At 45.0% G+C, this 27,500-nt stretch overlaps 1 protein-coding gene across 1 annotated transcript in view; it reads right to left on the bottom strand.

Moving 5' to 3' along the window:
• Positions 1–27,500, bottom strand: part of LOC110499847 (IQ motif and SEC7 domain-containing protein 3) — a 193,046-nt gene that overhangs the window by 155,941 nt on the left and 9,605 nt on the right. The window contains exon 2 of the mRNA XM_090215016.1: positions 13–90. Coding sequence (XP_090071142.1) covers positions 13–90 — 78 coding nt within the window. The remainder of the gene's footprint in view (positions 1–12; positions 91–27,500) is intronic.

Genomic DNA, 27,500 nt, shown 5'->3' with positions numbered 1-27,500 from the left:
CAGCCATCTTACCTGGGGACACAGGCCGAGGACTCCCCCTCGGGGGCCTCTGGGGCCGGGCAGCAGAACTGGTGCAGCACAGTCTGGTTCCTGGGAGATACGAGGGAGAGAGGAGGGAGAGAAAAGGGAGGGAAAGGACATTAGCGAGGCAGGAGGAATAGTAAGGAGCTTGTTTGAAATTGAATTACTAGAACTGGCATCATCCATATTGAGGGAACCCAAGAGGGTAGAGACAAATTCCTGTGGTCTGGGGGGCTTTATCCCTGTTTTAGTAATATTTCTATGGCTTTAACTAATACATGCAATGGAACTGTAACGGCGGTTTCTTTCTTATGTACATACTGTTGAAATGACACAGTTTAAAATGCATTGTAATACAAACACTGTGTTTTACTGTATGGAAGGGGGTTGGAGTATTGCATCGATGAGGAGAGAGTGGTCGTTGGTTCAGCAAACAACCAAGCTAAGTGTGAAAGCAGATGTCCCTTTCACTTTAGCCCCCAAAAAAGAGCTGCTTCCATTTTGCCCTCTCAACACTAGGTTCACTTCATTTATTGGACATTGTGACACAAAATAGCCTTTTTTACAACTTAATCAACCTCCTGTTGACCTGGCTTACATGGCTGCCGGGCCGTGGCGGCTCCTTTTCCCCCTGCTGGCAGCTGTGGGGCTTGCAGGTACCGAGGAGCGGTCGGACATGTCCAGACGTGTGGTGAACGGGCCAAAGGGCTGGAGGAGGGCCAGACTCTCACAGTGAGAGGGAAGAGAGATGGCAGATGTCCCCAACGACGGGCTGCTTGGAGTGGGGCATGTGACTGCCTCTCCGCCCTCTAACCCTCCCCACCTCCACCCATCCTGCCTCCACATAGCCTAGCCAGAGAACATTGACTAGCATAGTGCCATGTGGGGCTCAGCTGGTTAGAGTGTAGAGCTAGCAATGCCAAGGTTGTGGGTTCAGTTCCCGCAGGAACCACAGTATACTGCTGTCCTTCCTCGCTGTTTACCTGCCAAACACTCCTCCTTGACCTCTCCTCTCTTTCCCTCCAACAACATTCTATCCATCCCTGAGACTGTGTGGTCCCCCACTCCACTCTCCTCTCCCTCTCTCCCCTCGTTCTCCAGCCCAGTCCCACAGACTCTCCATCCCTCCTTCCATCCCCCTGTCCCTGAGAGCCAGAGAGGCATGGTCTGATGTGCAGGATGAGGAATTCAATACATTACTATAACAAAAAAAAAAGCAGCAGCATTCTCCCATGTCTCTTCTGCCTGGACACCGGACGTGGAGGCAGAGAGCGAGTCCATTTACAGGGCCCTTTGCTTTGTCCTCTAACTCTCCATGTCTCTCTCTCTCTGCCTTTCCATCTCAGTCTCTATTCCCCCACTCCATATCTCTCTCTCTCTGCCTTTCCATCTCAGTCTCTATTCCCCCACTCCATATCTCTCTCTCTCTGCCTTTCCATCTCAGTCTCTATTCCCCCACTCCATATCTCTCTCTCTCTGCCTTTCCATCTCAGTCTCTATTCCCCCACTCCATATCTCTCTCTCTCTGCCTTTCCATCTCAGTCTCTATTCCCCCACTCCATATCTCTCTCTCTCTGCCTTTCCATCTCAGTCTCTATTCCCCCACTCCATATCTCTCTCTCTCTGCCTTTCCATCTCAGTTTCTATTCCCCCACTCCATGTCTCTCTCTCTCTGCCTTTCCATCTCAGTCTCTATTCCCCCACTCCATATCTCTCTCTCTCTCTGCCTTTCCATCTCAGTCTCTATTCCCCCACTCCATATCTCTCTCTCTCTGCCTTTCCATCTCAGTCTCTATTCCCCCACTCCATATCTCTCTCTCTCTGCCTTTCCATCTCAGTCTCTATTCCCCCACTCCATATCTCTCTCTCTCTGCCTTTCCATCTCAGTTTCTATTCCCCCACTCCATGTCTCTCTCTCTCTGCCTTTCCATCTCAGTCTCTATTCCCCCACTCCATATCTCTCTCTCTCTGCCTTTCCATCTCAGTCTCTATTCCCCCACTCCATATCTCTCTCTCTCTGCCTTTCCATCTCAGTTTCTATTCCCCCACTCCATGTCTCTCTCTCTCTGCCTTTCCATCTCAGTCTCTATTCCCCCACTCCATATCTCTCTCTCTCTGCCTTTCCATCTCAGTCTCTATTCCCCCACTCCATGTCTCTCTCTCTCTGCCTTTCTATCTCAGTCTCTATTCCCCCACTCCATGTCTCTGTCTCTGCCTTTCCATCTCAGTCTCTATTCCCCCACTCCATGTCTCTCTCTCTCTGCCTTTCCATCTCAGTCTCTATTCCCCCACTCCATATCTCTCTCTCTGCCTTTCCATCTCAGTTTCTATTCCCCCACTCCATATCTCTCTCTCTCTGCCTTTCCATCTCAGTCTCTATTCCCCCACTCCATATCTCTCTCTCTCTGCCTTTCCATCTCAGTTTCTATTCCCCCACTCCATGTCTCTCTCTCTCTGCCTTTCCATCTCAGTCTCTATTCCCCCACTCCATATCTCTCTCTCTGCCTTTCCATCTCAGTTTCTATTCCCCCACTCCATATCTCTCTCTCTCTGCCTTTCCATCTCAGTCTCTATTCCCCCACTCCATATCTCTCTCTCTCTGCCTTTCCATCTCAGTCTCTATTCCCCCACTCCATCTCTCTCCATCAACCTCTCTAAGGAACAACATTCCCTTGGCTTCCTCTCAGGATCGGAACTTGGAGAACGGGAGACTGGGTAGCTCCTTCAAGGACAGCATTCACTCACTTGTGAGTGGAGAGTGGCCACCTTAGAAAAATAATGACTAGAATAAAAATATCAATTATATTTATGTGGTAGAGACACCCTGTTCTCTTCCCTATACCCAAACCCACTACTCATGATGGAAAGTAATGCCTGTCTGTCGGAAAGCCACAATGTTTAGAAGTCACCAGAGTCCATCATGAACTGTCTGATACTTATCATAAGATAACAAATTGAGAGAGGACAGAGAGAAAGAGAGAGAGAGGGGGTTGAGGAACGGGGTGAACAAAGAGGCTAAGAAAAAGAGGGTGTGATAAAGAGAGAAATGCAATGATAGAGAGATAGATACATGGAGATAATTAGAGCGATAGTGAGAGAATGGTGGCTGGAGATGGTGAGATAGAGAATTCATAAAATGAGAGTGAGAGAGAGATATAGAGAGAGAGAGAGAGAGAGAGATGTGCTCACATACCACTGACCCAATGTTGTTGCTGTATCTCTAGTGGTGGTTCACAGTAGTATAAATCAATGGAAGTGGGGGAACAGGCTAATTAATTTCTATTGTTAACTAATCTGCTAATTGATTTCTCTTTAATGACCATGACACAACGGGGTTTTAAGAGGTCGTCAACACTAAAGGGTCACACCGGGGACCAATTACCAGACACACACAGAAGGCGACGTTTACACAGATCATTTGTAATTATTTGTTTATTATTATGACAAACAACCAAAATGGCCACCACAGAGAAGGAGAGAGAGCGGGTTTATATTGGTGTAGTGTTCTGCTCTCATATGTCAGCGGTTTCACGGCGATAGCGTCTTCTTCTTCTTCTGTAACTAGAAGATGAGTCGCTGTCCTGCACAAGCTAGTTTGCTCATAAATGTGTTCTCAAGCCCCCTCAAAAAGAGGCATCACGTTCTTGCTGTCGGGGGCCAAGTGAAAGAAGGCGTCGCCAAGGCATGCATCAAAAGCAACATTAGTCTCAGAGGATGTATAATTTACATTTCCTCATTAAAAGTTGAACTCTTTGGAATACATTTCAGTGAAGGGTGGGTTTTAGCATACAGAACACCGCTCGTCTAACGTTCCCTCTGGCACAGTCTGTTTGAGTGACGCTCAATTGTTTTGCCTTAATGGTTTTCGCTTTGACAGGGGACAGAAAGGAGCTACATTTGGATCTTAATTAATGGTGCTTATAGGTGACGGGAGACGGGAAAGAGTTGTGTCTGTCTATGAGGAGAGACATCCAGCTGTGTACGGTCACTGAATAAAATAACATAGGTTGAGTCAGCGTGATGTCAGTGTGATGTCAGCGTGATGTCAGCGTGATGTCCCAAGGATTGTTTGACAGCTACTTAAGAGAACTATTTGATTACCTTTTCTTAATGATCATCAGAGCTATTCGCTGCCTCTCTCTCTCTCTTTTCACTCTCTTTCCTCATCTCTGCTTCAGTTTATCTCGCTATGTCAGTCTCTCTCTTTCTCTGTGTCTACCTGTCTGTCTCATTGTCTATCCATCTGCCTCTCTGTCTCTCTTCTCTCTCTGTGGTGTTACCTTTCTCTCATCCTCTAACTCAGTGGTAATTCAAACTTTTTCAGCGAGGACCACATTTTTTTTGCCAGAATTTCTGGGTACCCCATTTTTATCCCAACAATTTCTCTCCACCCCACGCCAAATCTAATGACACAGCCTCAACAAATAACTAATGATCTTTCTCAAAAACGCTTGTTTATTGTCCGGTACAATAATCTGTACTATTCATTTTTTGTTCTCCCAAAAAATATTTGTTTTTGTTTAAAAATAATAATAATTGGTGACCCCACTGCAGTTCCCCTGCGACCCCACTAGGGGTGGTGACCCCGACTTTGAATACCACTGCTTTAACTCCAGACGTGCTGTGATTGCCTGCAGTTGGTTTGGCCAGGTCTGACCCTTGTATTCTTGGATCTCACTAGGGGGGTCCTGGTCTGACCCTTGTATTCTTGGATCTCACTAGGGGGGTCCTGGTCTGACCCTTGTATTCTTGGATCTCACTAGGGGGGTTCTGGTCTGACCCTTGTATTCTTGGATCTCACTAGGGGGGTCCTGGTCTGACCCTTGTATTCTTGGATCTCACTAGGGGGGTTCTGGTCTGACCCTTGTATTCTTGGATCTCACTAGGGGGGTTCTGGTCTGACCCTTGTATTCTTGGATCTCACTAGGGGGGTTCTGGTCTGACCCTTGTATTCTTGGATCTCACTAGGGGGGTCCTGGTCTGACCCTTGTATTCTTGGATCTCACTAGGGGGGTTCTGGTCTGACCCTTGTATTCTTGGATCTCACTAGGGGGGTTCTGGTCTGACCCTTGTATTCTTGGATCTCACTAGGGGGGTTCTGGTCTGACCCTTGTATTCTTGGATCTCACTAGGGGGGTCCTGGTCTGACCCTTGTATTCTTGGATCTCACTAGGGGGGTTCTGGTCTGACCCTTGTATTCTTGGATCTCACTAGGGGGGTTCTGGTCTGACCCTTGTATTCTTGGATCTCACTAGGAGGGTCCTGGTCTGACCTTTGTATTCTTGGATCTCACTAGGGGGGTTCTGGTCTGACCCTTGTATTCTTGGATCTCACTAGGGGGGTTCTGGTCTGACCCTTGTATTCTTGGATCTCACTAGGGGGGTCCTGGTCTGACCCTTGTATTCTTGGATCTCACTAGGGGGGTCCTGGTCTGACCCTTGTATTCTTGGATCTCACTAGGGGGGTCCTGGTCTGACCCTTGTATTCTTGGATCTCACTAGGGGGGTCCTCGTCTGACCCTTGTATTCTTGGATCTCACTAGGGGGGTCCTGGTCTGACCCTTGTATTCTTGGATCTCACTAGGAGGGTCCTGGTCTGACCCTTGTATTCTTGGATCTCACTAGGGGGGTTCTGGTCTGACCCTTGTATTCTTGGATCTCACTAGTGGGGTCCTGGTCTGGCCCTTGTATTCTTGGATCTCACTAGGGGGGGGTCCTGGTCTGACTGGTTTATTCTTGGGTCTCACTAGGGGGGGTTCTGGTCTGACTGGTTTATTATTGGATCTCACTAGGGGGGGTTCTACAATCAGAACATGACTCACCACCAGCACATTGGCAACCAGCAAGGAACCCAGTCCTTGTTTACCTGGGGACACCATTTCAGTGATGGACCTAGGCTCTGCGTCAACAAGACTGATCATTCAGTTGCCCATGATGACGTCGCACTGACGTAGCAAGAGCAGGAAGTAACCAATCAGGATATAAGTAGATAAATCTCTCAACCAGGGACAGACGTGGGGCTATGTATTTATTTAAGGCCCTGCATAACTAGGATGAGGACAACAGGTCAGAAATTAAAGAATGGCATTTTTAGTGAGATCCTTGAATAAGATGTGTTTAATATGAGCACACACACACACACACGGCTCACGTGAAGATTTGACTTAAACTGAGCGAAAGGAATCTGTTTGTACTAGAGAGGTGTACTTTGAAGCAAGAGTGAGAGGGAGAGAGAGGGAGAGAGAGAAAAAGAGAGAAAGAGAGAGCGTGAGAGAGAGAGAGAGAGAGAGAGAGAGAAATAAAGAGAGAGAGAGAGGGAGAGGGAGAGAGATCTCCCCAATCCACAAAAGTGGAGACAAATTTGACCCAACTACCTTGGAATATGCGTCAACAGTAACCTTGGGAAAATCCTCTGCATTATTATTAACAGCAGACTCGTACATTTCCTCAATGAAAACAATGTACTGAGCAAATGTCAAATTGGCTTTTTACCAAATTACCGTACAACAGACCATGTATTCACCCTGCACACCCTAATTGACAACCAAACAAACCAAAACAAAGGCAAAGTCTTCTCAGGCTTTGTTGATTTCAAAAAAGCCTTTGACTCAATTTGGCATGAGGGTCTGCTATACAAATTGATGGAAAGTGGTGTTGGGGGTAAAACATACGAAATTATAAAATCCATATACACAAACAACAAGTGTGCAGTTAAAATTGGCAAAAAAAACACACAAATTTCTTCCCACAGGGCCGTGAAGGGTGAGAGACAAGGATGCAGCTTAAGCCCCACCCTCTTCAACATACATATCAATGAATTGGCGCGGGCACAACAAAAGTCTGCAGCACCTGGCCTCACCCTACTAGAATCTGAAGTCAAATGTCTACTGTTTGCTGATGATCTGGTGCTTCTGTCACCAACCAAGGAGGGCCTACAACAGCACCTATATATTCTAAACAGATTCTGCCAGACCTGGGCCCTGACAGTAAATCTCAGTAAGACCAAAATAATGGTGTTCCAAAAAAGGTCCAGTCGCCAGGACCACAAATACAAATTCCATCTAGACACCATTGCCCTAGAGCACACAAACAACTATACACACCTTGGCCTAAACATCAGAGCCACAGGTAACTTCCACAAAGCTGTGAACGATCTGAGAGACAAGGCAAGAAGGGCCTTCTATGCCATCAAAAGGAACATAAAATTCAACATATCGATTAGGATCTGGCTAAAAATACTTGAATCAGTCATAGAGCCCATTGCCCTTTATGGTTGTGAGGTCTGGGGTCCGCTCACCAACCAAGATTTCACAAAATGGGACAAACACCAGATTGAGACTCTGCATGCAGAATTCTGAAAAAATATCCTCCGTGTACAACGTAAAACCCCAAATAATGCATGCAGAGCAGAATTAGGCCATACCCATTAATTATCAAAATCCAGAAAAGAGACAATTTATTCTTCAACCACCTAAAAGGAAGCAATTCCCAAACCTTCCATAACAAAGCCATCACCTTCAGAGAGATTAACCTGGAGAAGAGTCCCCTAAGCAAGCTGGTCCTGGGGCTCTGTTCACAAACACAAACACACCCCACAGAGCCCCAGGACAGCAGCACAATTAGACCCAATCAAATCATGAGAAAACAAAAAGATAATTAGTTGACCCATTGGAAAGAATTAACAAAAAAAAACAAAGCAAACTAGAATGCTATTTGGCCCTAAACAGAGAGTACACAGTGGCAGAATACCTGACCACTGTGACTGACCCAAAGTTAAGGAAAGCTTTGACTATGTACAGACTCAGTGAGCATAGCCTTGCTATTGAGAAAGGCTGCCGTAGGCAGACATGGCTCTCAAGAGAAGACAGGCTATGTTCACACTGCCCACAAAATGAGGTGGAAACGGAGCTGCACTTTCTAACCTCCTGTCCAATGTATGACCATATTAGAGACACATATTTCCCTCAGATTACACAGATCCACAAAGAATTCGAAAACAAACCCAATTTTGATAAACTCCCATATCTACTGGGTGAAATACCACAGTGTGCCATCATAGCAGCAAGATTTGTGACCTGTTGCCATAAGAAAAGGGCAACCAGTGAAGAACAAACACCATTGTAAATACAACCCATATTTATGCTTATTTATTTTCCCTTGTGTACTTTAACCATTTGTACATTGTTACAACACTGTATATATACGTAATATGACATTTGTAATGTCTATATTGTTTTGAAACTTCTGTATGTGTAATGTTTACTGTTCATTTTTATTGTTTATTTCACTTTTGCATATTATCTACCTTACTTTGCTTTGGCAATGTTAACACATGTTTCCCATGCCAATAAATCCCCTTGAATTGAATTGAATTGAGAGAGAGAGAGAGAGAGAGAGAGAGAGAGAGAGAGAGGGAGAGAGAGAGAGAGAGAGAGAGAGAGAGAGAGAGAGCGCAAGAGAGCGAGAGAGAGAGAGAGAGAGAGAAAGCGCGAGAGAGAGCGCGAGAGAGAGAGAGAGAGAGCGCGAGAGAGAGAGCGAGAGAGAGAGAGAGAGAGCGAGCGAGCGAGAGAGAGAGAGAGAGCGAGAGAGAGCGCGAGAGAGAGCGAGAGAGAGAGAGAGCGCAAGAGAGCGAGAGAGAGAGAGAGAGTGAGAGAGAGAGAGAGAGAGAGAGAGAGAGAGAGAGAGAGAGAGAAAGGCAGAGACAATTTGCTTGTCAGGCAAACCTTGGCAAAGTGACCTTGAAAAAGACTTACATACCCACCACATTGACAGGGTTTGGACATTGATTTGACTGCACATGCTCCACGATTTAGATTTCCTGTTGAATTGCTTCGATAAAATAAATGTGTGATGAATTAAAGACTGCCTTGTAATGTCAAGGACAGGTGAACAAAGACAGTGTTTTCATGGCAACGCTGAGAAAAAGCACAGGAAATAAACTAGCACGGTGTCGGGGGCTTACAAAGTGTTAACAAGCTGAAGGGGACTGATTATCTAAAACTCCCAGTAGTGTTTCTTGGCTGACTCCAAAAGGCTCTAATCATATCTTCAGTTTGGCTTGGGCTCTATTATGGAACCCTATCATTGTGTTTATCCCAGTTTAGCCTGGGCTTTCTGAGAGCCACAATGGGAGTTACACACCACTTAAATCCGTCCAAACGTGTGTGTGAGTGTGTGTGTGTTTCCATTAAGCATATCTCACTGTCCATCGAGTGGATTGCTTGGGAAACATTGCCATGAACCGAGCCTGAGATCCCTGCGGGATGAGCACTCCACAAAGCCTTGGCCTCACACTCACACACACACACGCTCTCGCTCCCACACAGACACTTTCACCACATCACACACACAAACACACACCAAATTAATAAATTAAGCCTCCTTGAAAGGTTTGTGTCAGCATGGACTCTGGGGCAGTCCCAGGCGGCTTAGCTATGCCCACTGCAGGAGAGAGACGAGAAAGAGAGGAAGAGAGAGCGGGAGATAGAGAGAGAGAGCGAGAAAGAAAGAAAGAAAGAAAGAAAGGGAGATGGAAAGAAAGAAAGAGAGAGAGAGAGAGAGAGAGAGAGAGGGAGAGAAACAGAAAGAGAGAGAGAGAGGGAGAGAGGGAGAGAGAGAGAGGGGGGGAGAGAGAGAGAGAGAGAGAGAGAGAGAGAGAGAGAGAGAGAGAGAGAGAGAGAGAAAGAGAGAGAGAGAGGGCAGCACACTCCATAACAAAGCCAGTGAGAAAAACTGCATTACTATTTTCAGTCGCTGAGTGAAACTATTTAAACTCACTGTCTGGACCTTACCACAGTAAATCTCTATAGAAAATATACCGTGTGTATCTACAGGGATACACAAGAATACTCCCTACAGTTCCTTGCTTTCATCTCTCCTGTGAGAGAGAGAAAGAGAGAGAGAAACAGAGAAAGAGAGAGAGAGACAGAGAAAGAGAGAGAGAGAAAGAGAGAGCGAGATAAACCAAGAGCGAAAGACCGAGAGAGCGGTAGAAACAGAGAAAGAGAGGTAGAGAGAGAGAGAGGTAGAAAGAGAGAGAGAGAGAGAGAGAGAGAGAGAGAGAGAGAGATCGAGAGAGAGAGAGAGACAGACAGACAGAGAAAGAGAGAAAGCGAGACAGAGAGAGAGAGAGAGAGAGAGAGAGAGAGAGACAGAGAAAGAGAGAAAGCGAGACAGAGAGGGAGCGATTGATCCACGGAGGGAGAAAAATGGTGCAATGTCTTTTGCACTCAAGCTGTGCTGCTAAAGATGTGAGGTTGATCTGTGGGGTTTTCACAGTCCTGCTGAAACTTTGACATCTGCTGCGTTCACTGTTACTGAGCAGTTTTATCAACCGTTACCTATCAAGCCACGGTATCTGCTGTGCCAACGAGCGAAGAGCTGGCGGTGGGTCAATTCCTGGGGTATTTCAATCTCTAAATCAACACATTGTTGTGAAACATCACTAGAGCATATTATTTTGGTTTTGTGGATCTGCGATACGAGTCAACGCAAAAAGCTTTGTAATTGTGTTAACTACTGTTTTGTTCTAAGGTTCTAATGATGTAACCAGGGAGCAGGGGGCCTGACATGCGGGCTCTGATGATGTAACCAGGGAGCAGGGGGCCTGACAGGCGGGTTCTGATGATGTAACCAGGGAGCAGGGGGCCTGACAGGTGGGTTCTGATGATGTAACCTGGGAGCAGGGGGCCTGACAGGCGGGTTCTGATGATGTAACCAGGGAGCAGGGGGCCTGACAGGCGGGTTCTGATGATGTAACCAGGGAGCAGGGGGCCTGACAGGCGGATTCTGATGATGTAACCAGGGAGCAGGGGGCCTGACAGGCGGGTTCTGATGATGTAAGAGTGCAGAGGAGAAGCAGTGAGAGTTTTAAGGTCAGAGAGCTGAGTGTGCATGCATACGCAGGCAACACGCCATCATGACCACATGGATGACACGGACCACCGGTTCTATGGGTTAGTCATTATTATGTACAGAGGGCCCTGTTCATAAGGGCATGCAATGGAAAATGTTTCAAACGTTTTGCAACAGAAACAGAAAATGTGATTTTGAGTCCCTCCCTATTTCTAGTCCATTTGATTGTGTTTGGTGCAGAAGCATATTAACACAACCCTGCTGATGGCATAAAGACACAACATTTGTTTTACCTCGGCACCTTGCACTGTTTGGGTTGAATGTCAAGTATGAAACTAAATTAAGGAAATATCATTCAATCTCTGTGTTTCTATATGCATGAGTGTGAGTAGCTGTCCTCATCATCAGTCCTCATCATCAGCTCCCTTGTCTAGAGAAATTCCTATATGATGGTTGTGTGTATGATGGTTGAGTGTATGATGGTTGAGTGAATGATGGTTGTGTGGATGTGTGTATGTGGATATGTGGATGTGGATGTGTGTGTGTGTGTATGGATGTGTGTGTGTGGATGTGTATGTGGATGTGTGTGTGTGTGTGTATGTGTGTGCGTGCGTGCGTGCGTGTGTGTGTGTGTGTGTGTGTGTGTGTGTGTGTGTGTGTGTGTGTGCGTGCGTGCGTGTGTGTGGATGTGTACATGTTCATGGGAATGTATTTATTAGATTTTTATTAGGACACCATTGTGTGCAGTACGTGTTGTGTATTGTTGTGTATTGTTGTGTATTGTTGTGTGTTTCTGTGTCGACACAGAAAGAGAGAGAGGGATAGAGAGAGAGAGAGAGAGAGAGAGAGAGAGAGAAAGAGAGAGAGAAAGAAAAGAGAGAGAGAAAGAAAGAGAGCGAGAAAGAAAAGAGAGAGAGAAAGAGAGCGAGAGAGAGAGAGAGAGAGAGAAAGAAAGAGAGTGAGAGAGAGAAAGAGAAAGAGAAAGAGAGAGAGAGAGAGAGAGAAAGAGAGAAACCAATTGGATGTGGTCTGTCTACTTTCATCACCTATGCTATACCCTGTAGCCTGCCAGAGATGGATTGGCCCATATGTCTTGGTCAGAAATATAATATGACCTGGATTTCCTAGGAGAGGGCGAGCAGGCGGATACAGAATGTGCAGTTAATATGGAGATGATCTGATATAGCCAGAGCGTGGATCAGATATAATTACAGTGGAAGAGGGGCGGACAAATGAGCACAGCTCGTGAATAATGTGAAAACCAAACACAGCCCATTCCAACTGACAGTATGAGTACACTGTTTTTGTATTTTTACCTTTTACTCTTATCCAGAGCAACTTACAGTACTGAGTGCATACTTTTTGTAAATAATTGTACTGGTCCCCCTTTGGGAATCAAACCCACAACCCTGGCATTGCAAGCACCAAGATGTACCAACTGAGCTACAACAGGGAGAATGAGAAAACACAATATATAGCAGAAAGCAAAACGCAACTGCGTATCCCTCACCACTCACCAAACACTCACACATTGCGCCAAGCAACGCAAGGTAAGAAACAATGAGATAGGTCCTAGATCTAGTAACATGAGCCAACAGCATCCACCTAAACACAAACACACAGACACAGCTGGGAATTTGCTTTCACTTGTCCAATAGACTCCTATACACTCCCACCCCTCTTTAGCTGTTTACTGGCTGTCCCGAGTATTGGGAGCTGTCCATGGTACTGAAATGTATATTCATCAATGGTAAACTAAGCTGAACTCACACACACACAGAGACACACACAGACAGAAGAACAATGTCAGTTGTCAGTGTAGGGACTGAGAGTTCTAAGCCATGGGGGATATAATATGGGATCTCTGGGCAGATGGGCATCCAAGCATTACTCCCATCCCAGATTCATGTGATTAACCTCAAACGTCCCCATTTTCTGACACAGAAAGGTCAGGATGATTAAACCCCAATCTGGAAGGTGAGGCTGTTGCAGAACTGGGTCGTATTCATTCTGCATCAAATGGAGGAAAACTGACTGAAACAGGGAAGGACTATATGGACTTGTCCAGTAAAAAGAAAATGCTTGTTTCTGTTGTCCATTGAAATATATATTTTTAATGTTTTGCTACGGTGTGCCCTAATGAATCCAACCCTGGTGTACTGGATGACAAACATCACCTGACGTCTGATCTAGAGGTCGACCGATCACGTTTTCATAACAATCGGAAATCGGTATTTTTGGACACCGATTTTGTCAATTTTTTATTTTTATTTTTTTTACACCTTTATTTAATCTTTATTTAACAAGGCAAGTCAGTTAAGAACACATTCTTATTTTCAATGACGGCCTCGTTCAGGGGATTTTCACCTTGTCAGCTCGGGGGATCCAATCTTGCAACCTTACAGTTAACTAGTCCAACGCAATAACGACCTGCCTCTTGTTGCACTCCACAAGGAGACTGCCTGTTATGCGAGTGCAGTAAGCAAAGGTAAGTTGCTAGATAGCATTAAACTTATCTTATAAAAAACAATCAATCAATCATAATCACTAGTTAACTACACATGGTTCATGATATTACTAGATATCCTCTAGCGTGTCCTGCGTTGAGTATAATCTGACTGAGCATACAAGCATACAAGTATCTAAGTATCTGACTGAGCGATGGTAGGCAGAAGCAGGCTTGTAAACATTCATTCAAACAGCACTTATGTGCGTTTTGCCAGCAGCTCTTCGTTGTGCGTCAAGCATTGCGCTGTTATTGACTTCAAGCCTATCAACTCCCGAGATGAGGCTGGTGTAACCGAAGTGAAATGGCTGGCTAGTTAGTGCGCGCTAATAGCGTTTCAAACGTCACTTGCTCTGAGACTTGCAGTGGTTGTTTCCCTTGCTCTGCATGGGTAACGCTGCTTCAAGGGTGGCTGTTGTCGTTGTGTTCCTGGTTCGAGCCCAGGGAGGAAGCTATACTGTTACACTGGCAATACTAAAGTTCCTATAAGAACATCCAATAGTCAAATTCATGAAATACAAATGGTACAGAGGGAAATAGTCCTATAATTCCTATAATAACTACAACCTAAATCTTCTTACCTGGGAATATTGAAGACTCATGTTAAAAGGAACCACCAGCTTTTATATGTTCTCATGTTCTGAGCAAGGAGCTGAAACGTTAGCTTTCTTACATGGCACATATTGCACTTTTACTTTCATCTCCAACGCTTTATTTTTGCAATATTTAAACCAAATTGAACAAGTATGAACAACTTGTTTATTTCAGGCTAAATTTATTTGATTGATGTATTATATTAAGTTAAAATAGCTGCATTCAGTATTGTTGTAATTGTAATTATTACAAATAAAACATTTAAAATCGTCCGATTAATCGGTATCGGCTTTTTTGGTCCTCCAATAATCGGTATCGGTATCAGCGTTGAAAAATCATAATCAATGGACCTCTAGTCTGATCTTCAATGGATTAGGCATCAATGGATTACAGCGTCTGTAGCTAGAGGTCAATTGATTTCCATATGACCTCTGAGGAGGACACTAAAGAGAGGGTGTATTTCAATAGACTTAACAAGTGGCTTCCTCTCCTCGTCTCCTTTCCTCCCTCTGCTCTTTAAAAGGCCAAAGTAATAGGATGCCCTCTAGAAATGTGATTACTCCTGTCCAGCTCTTTAGCGGCACTGCATATAGATTAAAGGAAACGAAAAAGGAAACAAGGAGAGGAAGTCAATTCAGAGTATTGAGATGCACCCCCAGTGAATGCCAACCAGACTGGAGTGACACCAAAAGACAGCAGGTGATTTTCTATTAGCATTTCTCATAATTACATATCCATCTCTTGGCAGCGCTTTACTCACCGCTGATTGCTCATCACTGCTCATTTGCATACGCTATCTGGAGCGCATCGATTAGATGGGTGTTTATTTTACTGGAGCTCTAAAGGAGAAAGTCATCCGGCATGTCAACTTTGTCACAGGAATAACAACGAAGTCTGGTTAGACTATACAAATTCAAAACATGTCTTTGAAAGTCAATTCCTCTCCGTATGTATTTGGACAGTGAAGCTCACATTTTGAATTTGGCTCTGTACTTCAGCATTTTGGATTTGAGATCAAATGGTTTATATGAGGTGACAGTGCGGAATGCCACCTCATATTTGATGGTATTTTCATGCATATCTGTTTAACTGTTTAGAAATGTAGGCACTTTGTGTATTTAGTCCCTACATTTGGAGAAGTCATAAGTATTTGGACAAATTCACTTATTAAAGTAGTCAAAGGTTTTCTATGTTTACAGTGTCTTCAGAAAGTATTCACACCCCTTGACTTTTTCCACATTTTGTTGTTACAGCCTGAATTTAAAATGGATCAAATTTAGATGTGTGTCACACTATATCCCATAATGTCAAAGTAGAATTGTGTTTTCTTTTCTTTTTTACAAAATAATTAAAAATCAAAAGCTGAAATGTCTTGAGACCATAAGTATTCAAACCTAAATAGGTTCAGGAGTAAGAATGTGCTTGACAAGTCATATAATAAGATGCATGGACTCTTGTGTGCAATAATAGTGTTTAACATGATTTTTGAATGACTACCTCATCTCTGTACCCCACACATACCTATCTGTAAGGTCCCTCAGACGAGCAGTGAATTTTAAACACAGATTCATCCCCAAAGACCATGAAGGTTTTCCAATGCCTCACAAAGAAGGGAACATATTGGTTGATGGGTAAAAATTGACATTGAATATCCCTTTGAGCACAGTGAAGTTATTAATCACACTTTGGATTGATACAGGTGTCCTTCCTAACTCAGTTGATGGACAGGAAGGAAACCGCTCAGGGATTTCACCATGAGGCCAATGGGGACTTTAAAACAGTCAGAGTTGAATTGCTTGGTTAGGAGAAAACAGAGGATTGATCAACAACATTGTAGTTCCTCCACAATACTAATCTAAATGTTTGGAATACAAAGCGTTATGTCTGGGGCAAATCCAACACAACACATCATTGAGTACCACTCTTCATAGTTTCAAGCAAGGTGGTGGCCTTAACATGTTATGGGTATGCTTGTCATTGGCAAGGACAAGGGAGTTTTTTAGGATAAAAAGAAGAGGAATAGAGCTAAGCGCAGGAAAAATCCTAGAGGAAAACCTGGTTCAGTCTGCTTTCCAATGGACACTGGGAGACAAATTCACATTTCAGTAGGACAATAACCTAAAACACAAGGCCAAATAAACACTGGAGATGACACTGAATATTCCTGAGTGGCCTAGTTACAGTTTTGACTTAAATCGTCTTGAAAATCTATGGCAAAACTTGAAAATGGCTGTTTAGCAATGATTAACAACCAACTTGACAGAGCTTGAATAATACATTTAAAAAATAATGTGCAAATATTGTACAATCCAGGTGTGCAAAGCTCTTAGAGACTTACCCAGAAAGACTCACAGCTGTAATCTCTCTTAGAGACTTACCCAGAAAGACTCACAGCTGTAATCTCTCTTAGAGACTTACCCAGAAAGACTCACAGCTGTAATCACTCTTAGAGACTTACCCAGAAAGACTCACAGCTGTAATCACTGCGAAAGGTGATTCTAACATACAGGTATATTCATTTTGCAATCAACATATATTAGTGTTTCATTTTTCATTACATTTCAGGTTTGTTGACCAAAAAATCCCACCTTGTAATATAAAGTGAAGGGGTGTGAATATTTTCTGAAGGCACCGTAGTTTAATATGAAACATTTGATCTCATATGGAGTATAGAGTCAAGTAAAAAATACACTACATACACTAAAGTATGTGGAAACCCCTTCAAATGAGTGGATTTGGATATTTCAGCCACACCCACTGCTGACAGGTGTATAAAATCGAGCACACCTCCATTCAATCTCCATACATAGACAAACATTGGCAGTAGAATGGCCGTGTTGAAGAGCTCAGTGACTTTCAACGTGGCACTGTCATAGGATGCCACCTTTCCAACAAGTCAGTTTGTCAAATTTCTACCCTGCTCGAGCTGCCCCGGTCAACTGTAAGTGCTGTTATTGTGAAGTGGAAACGTCTAGGAGCAACAACGGCTCAGTCGCAAAGTGGTAGGCCACACAAGCTCACAGAACGGGACCGGCGAGTGCTGAAGCACGTAGCGCATAAAAATCGACTGTCCTCAGTTACAACACTCACTACTGAGTTCCAAACTGCTTCTGGGAGCAACGTCAGCACAGAGAACATGAAATGGGTTTCCATGGTCGAGCAGCAACCCTAAGATTACCATGCGCAACACCAAGCCTCGGCTGTAGTGGTGTAAAGCGTCCTGCCATTGGACACTGGAGCAGTGGAAACACGTTCTCTGGAGTGATGAATCAGGCTTCTGGCAGTCCGATGGCCCGAATGCATAGTGACAACTTTAAGAGGAATAATGGTCGGGTGCTGTTTTTCATGGTTCGGCCTTTAGTTCCAGTGAAGGGAAATCGTAATGCTACAGCATACAATGACATTCTAGGCCAGTGGTTCCCAAACTTTTCATAGTCCCGTACCCCTTCAAACATTCGACCTCCAGCTGCGTACCCCCTCTAGCACCAGGGTCAGCACACTCTCAAATGTTGTTTTTTTGCCATCATTGTAAGCCTGCCACACACACACTATACAATACATTTATTAAACATAAGAATGAGTGTTTTTGTCACAACCCGGCTCGTGGGAAGTGACAAAGAGCTATTGTAGGACCACAACTAATAATATAATAATAATCAATAATTGTTCTCTTTATTTAAACCATCTTACATTTAAAACCTTAAGTGTTCAGCAAAAATGTTGAATTTCTCCCCATAGGTGTGCTTGAAAGGATGCATAACTCTGCAATGTTGGGTTGCATTGGAGAAAGTCTCAGTCTTAAATCATTTTCCACACACAGTTTGTGCCTGTATTTGGTTTTCATGCTAGTGAGGGCCGAGAATCCACACTCAGATAGATACGTGGTTGCAAAGGGGATCAGTGGCTTAACAGAGCGATTTGCCAAGGCAGGATACTCTGAGCGCAGCCCTATCCGTTAATGTGGCAGTGGCTTCTGATTAAATTGCATTTTCACAGAACCGCTTGTTGCAATTTTGATGAGGCTCTCTTGTTCAGATATCGGTAAGTGGACTGGAGGCAGGGCATGAAAGGGATAACGAATCCAGTTGTTTGTGTCATCCATTTCAGGTAAGTACCTGCATAATTGCACACCCAGCTCACTCAGGTGCTTCGCTATATCACATTTGACATTGTCTGTAAGCTTGAGTTCATTTGCACACAAAACATCATACAATGATGGACAGACCTGTATGTTGTCCTTGTTAATGCAGACAGAGAAGAGCTCCAACTTAATCATAACCTCAATTCTGTTCCACACATTGAATATAGTTGTGGAGTCTGTAATCCTGAAAAGCATCACCCAGAAAGGCCAATCGTGTGAGAAACTCATCATCATACAAGCGGTCAGACAAGTGAAAATGATGGTCAGTAAAGAAAACTTTAAGCTCGTCTCTCAGTTTTTAAAAAAACGTGTCAATACTTTGCCCCTTGATAACCAGCGCACTTCTGTATGTTGTAAAAGCATTACATGGTCGCTGCCCATCTCATTGCATAATGCAGAAAATATACGAGTGTTCAGGGGCCTTGCTTTAACCAAGTAAACCATTTTCACTGTAGTGTCCAAAACATCTTTCAAGCTGTCAGGCATTCCCTTGGCAGCAAGAGCCTCTAGGTGGATGCTGCAGTCTACCCAAGTGGCGTCGGGAGCAACTGCGTACACGCGCGTTACCACTCCACTATGTCTCCCTGTCATGGCTTTTGTGCCATCAGTACAGATACCAACACATCTTGACCACCATATGATGTCACACAGTTGTCCAGTTCTTTAAAAATATCCTGTCATGTTATACTGGTTTACAGTGGTTTGCAGAAGAGGATGTCTTCCTTAATTGACCCCCCATAAAAGTAAAGGACATTTTCCAGGAGCTGTGCCAGGCCCTCCAGGTCTGTTGACTCATCCAGCTGTAATATATAGAATTCACTGGCCTGTATGCGAAGCAGTAACTGTTTCAAAACATCTCCTGCCATGTCACTGATGCGTCATGAAACAGTGTTGTTTGAGGAAGTCATTGTCTGTATAGTTTTGGGGCCTTTACCCCCAGCATTGTCCCATCCATATCCGTGGCAGCAGGAAGACTTAAGTCCTCCACAATAGTATGGGGCTTGCCTATCCCAGCCACTCGGTAGATGCTTCTAGCACCTTCTTATTAATGGTATCTGTTGCTTTTATGCACGTCTTACTATTCGAAAGTCCTCTTTATTCTCGCTCATGTTTCTTTTCTAAATGTCTTCGCAAGAGTTAAGGTTTCCCACAAGAGAGTAACGGTTAATGTGATTGGATGTTAATTATTTGACCAGGCTACCTGTATTTGACATTGTGTTGTTATTTCACTGAACACTAGATGGTTTCATTTTATTTTTGGCAGTGAAACGAGACTACTCAGGCGAGAGAAAAAGCTCACACAAATGTCTAGCCCCTTTGGAAAATATAAATGTACTGTTTGAAAATGTGAAGAAATTGTTATTATTATTTTTTAAACGGGAATCACATTTTTATTTGGCGTACCCCCGGCGGCATTCCGTACCCCATTTTGGGAATACCTGAATTAGACGATTCTGTGCTTACAACTTGTGGCAACAATTTGGGGAAGGCCCTTTCCTGTTTCAGCATGACAATGCCCCCGTGCACAAAGCGAGGTCCATACAGAAATGGTTTGTCGAGATCGGTGTGGAAGAACTTGACTGGCTTGCCCAGAGCCCTGACCTCGACCCAATCGAACACCTTTGGGATTAATTGAAACGTCGACTGCGAACCATGCCTTATTGGCCAACATCAGTGCCCGACCTCACTAATTTTCTTGTGGCTGAATGGAAGCAAATCCCTTCAGCTATGTTCCAACATCTAGTGAATCCCTTCAGCTATGTTCTAACATCTAGTAGAAAGCCTTCCCAGAAGAGTGGAGGCTGTTATAGCTGCAAAGGGGGGACCAACTCCATATTAATGCCCATGATTTTGGAATGAGATGTTCGACGAGCAGGTGTCCACATACTTTTGGTCATGTAGTGTATTAGCATCACTGTTCAAATACATTAGTGTGGGGTGGCAGGGTAGCCTTGTGGTTAGAGCGTTGGACTAGTAACTGGAAGGTTGCAAGTTCAAACCCCTGAGCTGACAAGGTACAAATCTGTCGTTCTGCTCCTGAACAGGCAGTTAACCCACTGTTCCTAGGCCCTCATTGAAAATAAGAACTTGTTCTTAACTGACATGCCTGGTTAAATAAATAAAAATATGGAGGGGATTGCATGTTTTTGTTGATTTAATTTGACAGGGAAGAATTAGAAGGGGAGACAGGAAAGGTTGCTTTCTGCTGGGAGTGTTTCCACTGGACCATGCAAACGCCACAGGCTATTCAAATTATAACCACACCTCCGATGTGACTGAGTTATAAAGCCATATATGTGACTGACTTATATAGCCATAGATGTGACTGACTTATATAGCCATAGATGTGACTGAGTTATATAGCCATTGATGTGACTGACTTATATAGCCATAGATGTGACTGAGTTATATAGCCATTGATGTGACTGAGTTATATAGCCATAGATGTGACTGAATTATATAGCCATAGATGTGACTGAGTTATATAGCCATATATGTGACTGAGTTATATAGCCATAGATGTGACTGACTTATATAGCCATAGATGTGACTGAGTTATATAGCCATTGATGTGACTGAGTTATATAGCCATAGATGTGACTGAGTTATATAGCCATAGATGTGACTGAGTTATATAGCCATATATGTGACTGAGTTATATAGCCATTGATGTGACTGAGTTATATAGCCATAGATGTGACTGAGTTATATAGCCATTGATGTGACTGAGTTATAAAGCCATAGATGTGACTGAGTTATATAGCCATTGATGTGACTGAGTTATATAGCCATAGATGTGACTGAGTTATATAGCCATAGATGTGACTGAGTTATTTAGCCATAGATGTGACTGAGTTAGACTAGACTATAAATAAGTTACAGGCTAGACTATAAATGGCTTACAGACTAGACTATAAGTGTGTTACAGGCTAGAATATAAATGGGTTAGCTACAGTCAGTGGTCTCTGGCAGGGTCTAGACTAGCTATAGTCTGTGGTCTCTGGCAGGGTCTAGACTAGCTACAGTCAGTGGTCTCTGGCAGGGTCTAGACTAGCTACAGTCAGTGGTCTCTGGCAGGGTCTAGACTAGCTACAGTCAGTGGTCTCTGTCAGGGTCTAGTCTAGTCACAGTCAGTGATCTCTGGCAGGGTCTAGGCTAGTCACAATCAGTGGTCTCTGGCAGGGTCTAGGCTAGCTACAGTCAGTGGTCTCTGTCAGGGTCTAGTCTAGTCACAGTCAGTGGTCTCTGGCAGGGTCTAGTCTAGTCACAGTCAGTGGTCTCTGGCAGGGTCTAGACTAGCTACAGTCAGTGGTCTCTGTCAGGGTCTAGTCTAGTCACAGTCAGTGATCTCTGGCAGGGTCTAGGCTAGTCACAGTCAGTGGTCTCTGGCAGGGTCTAGGCTAGCTACAGTCAGTGGTCTCTGTCAGGGTCTAGTCTAGTCACAGTCAGTGGTCTCTGGCAGGGTCTAGTCTAGTCACAGTCAGTGGTCTCTGTTAGGGTCTAGTCTAGTCACAGTCAGTGGTCTCTGGCAGGGTCTAGTCTAGTCACAGTCAGTGGTCTCTGGCAGGGTCTAGTCTAGTCACAGTCAGTGGTCTCTGGCAGGGTCTAGGCAAGTCACAGTCAGTGGTCTCTGGCAGGGTCTAGGCTTGTCATTTATCTAAAGCACCGGGTGCTTTAACTCTAAACTGCATTAGAGCTACCCGTTCAGCTCAGTCCCTGTGCCTCTCATGTCTAATAAACCAATAACCTGAGTGTCTGACCGCCCATATGATTCACAAACACACACACACACACACACACACACACACACACACACACACACACACACACACACACACACACACCACAACTGACCCCCGCATGATTCACAAACACACACACACACACACACACACACATACACACACACACACACAAACACACACACACACACACACACACACACACACCACAACTGACCCCCGCATGATTCACAAACACACACATGGCACGACAGCTAAAAATATGTTCTCCGCACACGCCAAATAAAAAACAGCTAATGTTCTATAGCAAGGAATTCACCCGTTCCTTCTTCTAGCTACCGAAAGAGAAATGAAGCAATCTCAAGGCACTCGGCACCAAATGTGATATTCATGATCTGGGTTTCAGTGGGCAACAGAAAGCAGAGCCATCCTGTCATAACCAGACAAACGTGCCTCACATTCGGAGCGAGGGAGAGCAAGAAGAGAGGAGAAAGAGAGAGAGAGAGAGAGAGAGAGAGAGAGAGAGAGAGAGAGCGAGAGAGAGGGAGAGAGAGAGAGAGACAGAGAGAGAGAGAGAAAGAGAGAGAGAGAAAGAGCGAGAGAGAAAGAACAACATGTTCTACCTGTCTTGCCCTAGAGACTGCACAGAGAAATGTTAACACCAGATTCTGCTCCATCAGTGTATTGGCCTACTGGGTTATCTAATTGAACCCTCCAACCATAGACACAGAGGTAGATGAACCCACATCACACAGCACAAGCAGGCGCAGAACACACACATAGCCTACACATACATGTACATGTTAGTCATTTAGCAGACGCTTTTATCCAGTGTGATACATACATTTTCATACTTTTAATACAAGCAAACACACAAGCAAACACACATACAAGCGTAGACACATACAAGCATACACACATTAAACACACATACAAGCGTACACACGCGGACACAAACTAATTTACAGACTAGCGTCAACACACATTAAACACACATACAAGCATACACACGCGGACACACAAACTCATCTACTGACTAACCAGGGCAACCAGGGCTGGAAAAAACTTGGATCATTGCTATTCTAACTTCCGCGACGCATATAAGGCCCTGCCCCACTCTCCTTTCGGAAAAGCTGACCACGACTCCATTTTGTTGATCCCTGCCTACAGACAGAAACTAAAACAAGAAGCTCCCGCGCTGAGGTCTGTTCAACGCTGGTCCGACCAATCTGATTCCACACTCCAAGATTGCTTCCATCACGTGGACTGGGATATGTTTCGTATTGCGTCAGACAACAACATTGACGAATACGCTGATTCGGTGAGCGAGTTCATTAGAACTTGCGTTGAAGATGTCGTTCCCATAGCAACGATTAAAACATTCCCAAACCAGAAACCGTGGATTGATGGCAGCATTTGCGTGAAACTGAAAGCGCGAACCACTGCTTTTAATCAGGGCAAGGTGACCGGAAACATGACCGAATACAAACAGTGTAACTATTCCCTCCGCAAGGCAATCAAACAAGCTTATCGTCAGTATAGAGACAAAGTAGAATCTCAATTCAACGGCTCAGACACAAGAGGTATATGGCAGGGTCTACAGTCAATCACGGATTACAAAAAGAAAACCAGCCCCGTCACGGACCAGGATGTCTTGCTCCCAGGCAGACTAAATAACTTTTTTGCCCGCTTACAATACAGTGCCACTGACACGGCCTGCTACCAAAACCTGCGGACTCTCCTTCACTGCAGCCGACGTGAGGAAAACATTTAAACGTGTTAACCCTCGCAAGGCTGCAGGCCCAGACGGCATCCCCAGCCGCGCCCTCAGAGCATGCGCAGACCAGCTGGCTGGTGTGTTTACGGACATATTCAATCAATCCCTATCCCAGTCTGTTGTTCCCACATTCTTCAAGAGGGCCACCATTGTTCCTGTTCCCAAGAAAGCTAAGGTAACTGAGCTTTGAGAGACTAGTCAAGGACCATATCACCTCCACCCTACCTGACACCCTAGACCCACTCCAATTTTCTTACCGCCCAAATAGGTCCAGATGATGCAATCGCAACCACACTGCACACTGCCCTAACCCATCTGGACAAGAGGAATACCTATGTGAGAATGCTGTTCATCGACTACAGCTCGGCATTTAACACCATAGTGCCCTCCAAGCTCGTCATCAAGCTCGAGACCCTGGGTCTCAACCCCGCCCTGTGCAACTGGGTACTGGACTTCCTGACGGGCCGCCCCCAGGTGGTGAGGGTAGGCAACAACATCTCCACCCAGCTGATCCTCAACACTGGGGCCCCACAAGGGTGCGTTCTGAGCCCTCTCCTGTACTCCCTGTTCACCCACGACTGCGTGGCCACACACGCCTCCAACTCAATCATCAAGTTTGCGGACGACACAACAGTGGTAGGCTTGATTACCAACAACGACGAGACGGCCTACAGGGAGGAGGTGAGGGCCCTCGGAGTGTGGTGTCAGGAAAATAACCTCACACTCAACGTCAACAAAACTAAGGAGATGATTGTGGACTTCAGGAAACAGCAGAGGGAACACCCCCCTATCCACATCGATGGAACAGTAGTGGAGAGGGTAGTAAGTTTTAAGTTCCTCGGCGTACACATCACAGACGAACTGAATTGGTCCACCCACGCAGACAGCATCGTGAAGAAGGCGCAGCAGCGCCTCTTCAACCTCAGCAGGCTGAAGAAATTCGGCTTGTCACCAAAAGCACTCACAAACTTCTACAGATGCACAATCGAGAGCATCCTGGCGGGCTGTATCACCGCCTGGTACGGCAACTGCTCCGCCCTCAACCGTAAGGCTCTCCAGAGGGTAGTGAGGTCTGCACAACGCATCACCGGGGGCAAACTACCTGCCCTCCAGGACACCTACACCACCCGATGTCACAGGAAGACCATAAAGATCATCAAGGACAACAACCACCTGAGCCACTGCCTGTTCACCCCGCTATCATCCAGAAGGCGAGGTCAGTACAGGTGCATCAAAGCTGGGACCGAGAGACTGAAAACAGCTTCTATCTCAAGGCCATCAGACTGTTAAACAGCCACCACTAACATTGAGTGGCTGCTGCCAACACACTGACTCAACTCCAGCCACTTTAATAATGGGAATTGATGGGAATTGATGTAAAATATATCACTAGCCACTTTAAACAATGCTACCTAATATAATGTTTACTTACCCTACATTATTCATCTCATATGTATACGAATATACTGTACTCTATATCATCTACTGCATCTTTATGTAATACATGTATCACTAGCCACTTTAACTATGCCACTTTGTTTACATACTCATCTCATATGTATATACTGCACTCAATATCATCTACTGTATCTTGCCTATGCCGCTCTGTACCATCACTCATTCATATATCTATGTACATATTCTTTATCCCCTTACACTTGTGTCTATAAGGTAGTAGTTTTGGAATTGTTAGCTAGATTACTTGTTGGTTATTACTGCATTGTCGGAACTAGAAGCACAAGCATTTCGCTACACTCGCATTAACATCTGCTAACCATGTGTATGTGACAAATAAAATTTGATTTGATTTGAGACTAGCATCAACACACATTAAACACACATTCAAGCGTACACACGCGGACACACAAACTAATCTACAGACTAGCATCAACACACATTAAACACACAAACACTAAATCACACAGCCCCCCTTCCCTTTTACTAAAGCACATGCTTGGCCAGCTGGCCTGTGCTCTGGGACATGAGGGTATAGGGACTTGGCCAGCTGGCCTGTGTTCTGGGACATGAGGGTATAGGGACTTGGCCAGCTGGCCTGTGTTCTGGGACATGAGGGTACAGGAACTGGCTATGTTGGCCTGTGTTCTGGGACATGAGGGTACAGGGGCTGGCTATGTTGGCCTGTGCTCTGGGACATGAGGGTACAGGAACTGGCTATGTTGGCCTGTGTTCTGGGACATGAGGGTACAGGGGCTGGCTATGTTGGCCTGTGCTCTGGGACATGAGGGTACAGGGACTGGCTATGTTGGCCTGTGCTCTGGGACATGAGGGTACAGGGACTTGGCCAGTTGGCCTGTGTTCTGGGACCTGAGGGTACAGGGACTTGGCCAGTTGGCCTGTGTTCTGGGACATGAGGGTACAGGGACTTGGCCAGTTGGCCTGTGTTCTGGGACATGAGGGTACAGGGACTTGGCCAGTTGGCCTGTGTTCTGGGACATGAGGGTACAGGGACTTGGCCAGTTGGCCTGTGTTCTGGGACATGAGGGTATAGGGACTGGCTATGTTGCCACGAGATAGGGACCATTGATCTGAAAGAAGCACTAGGCTATCAGTCTGCAGCAGCTAGAAGGATGCCAGCAGGAGATAGGGGATAATGTATGCTTCTCACTCTCAGGGTTCCCCGTTCACCCCACATATGGCCCCTCTCTCCTTGAGATGGCTGGCAGCTGCACAGATTCAGCCCCTTTCAGGGGAAGAAGAGAGCCATGTGAGAAGGGAAGGAGGAGGCGGGGGGGGAAGGATGAATGGGCTGCAGCCAATGCAGAATAGCATGCTGACTGCCAGGTGGTGTGTGGGTGAGTGTGTGCCCTTATTTGTGTACTTGTGTGTGCTAGTATGCATATGTTGATGTGTTTATGCGCTAGTATGGATAACTGTGATTATGACTATGTGACTATCTCTGTGTGTACAGCGCACAAATACAGACACTACAGTTCAAAAGTTTGGGGTCACTTAGAAATGTCCTTGTTTTTGAAAGAAAAGCACGTTTTTTGTCCATTAAAATAACATCAAATTGATCAGAAATACAGTGTCGACATTGTTAACGTTGCAAATGACTATTGTAGCTGGAAACGGCTGACATTTTATGGAATATCTACATAGGCGTACAGAGGCCCATTATCAGCAACCATCACTCCTGTGTTCCAACGGCACGTTGTATTAGCTAATCCAAGTTTATCATTTTAAAAGGCTAATTGATCATCAGAAAACCCTTCTGCAATTATGTTAGCACAGCTGAAAACTGTTGTTTTGATTAAAGAAGCAATAAAACTGGCCTTCTTTAGACTAGTTGAGCATCAGCATTTTTGGGTTTGATTACAGGCTCAAAATGGCCAGAAACAAAGACCTTTCTTCTGAAACTCAACGAGTCTAAAGAAGGCCAGTTTTATATCAAATCTGCCGTTTCCATCTACAATAGTCATTTACAACGTTAACAATGTCTACACTATATTTCTGATCAATTTGATGTTATTTTAATGGACAAAAAAACGTGCTTCTCTTTCAAAAACAAGGAACTTTCTATGTGACCCCAAACTGTTGAATGATAGTGTATGTTTTGAGAGAGGACAGCCAGCAGGAGAGAAGCACCTGCAGCAACATGAGCTCCCCAGGGCTCCCCCTCAGGCTATGGGGCTGCCTCCCAGCTAGCTAACGCCACACGCCAGCAATCCTGCACTGAGAACCAGGGAGCCAGAGGGACAGAGAGCACACCGCAGCCCAGTCAGAACATATGGAATCAGGGGAGACAGGAGACACACCAGCCACTCGGATGGAGGGATAGAGCTGAATACTGATAATGACTGCAGAGGATGCTAGAGGAACCTGCTTATTAAGGAGAGGGGAGGAG

This window comes from Oncorhynchus mykiss, chromosome 21 (assembly GCF_057628025.1).
Source record: "Oncorhynchus mykiss isolate SJ-2025 chromosome 21, ASM5762802v1, whole genome shotgun sequence".
Taxonomy (NCBI): Eukaryota; Metazoa; Chordata; class Actinopteri; order Salmoniformes; family Salmonidae; genus Oncorhynchus; species Oncorhynchus mykiss.
The sequence above is the reverse complement of the archived record's forward strand: the minus strand, read 5'-3'. Positions and strand labels throughout refer to the sequence as shown.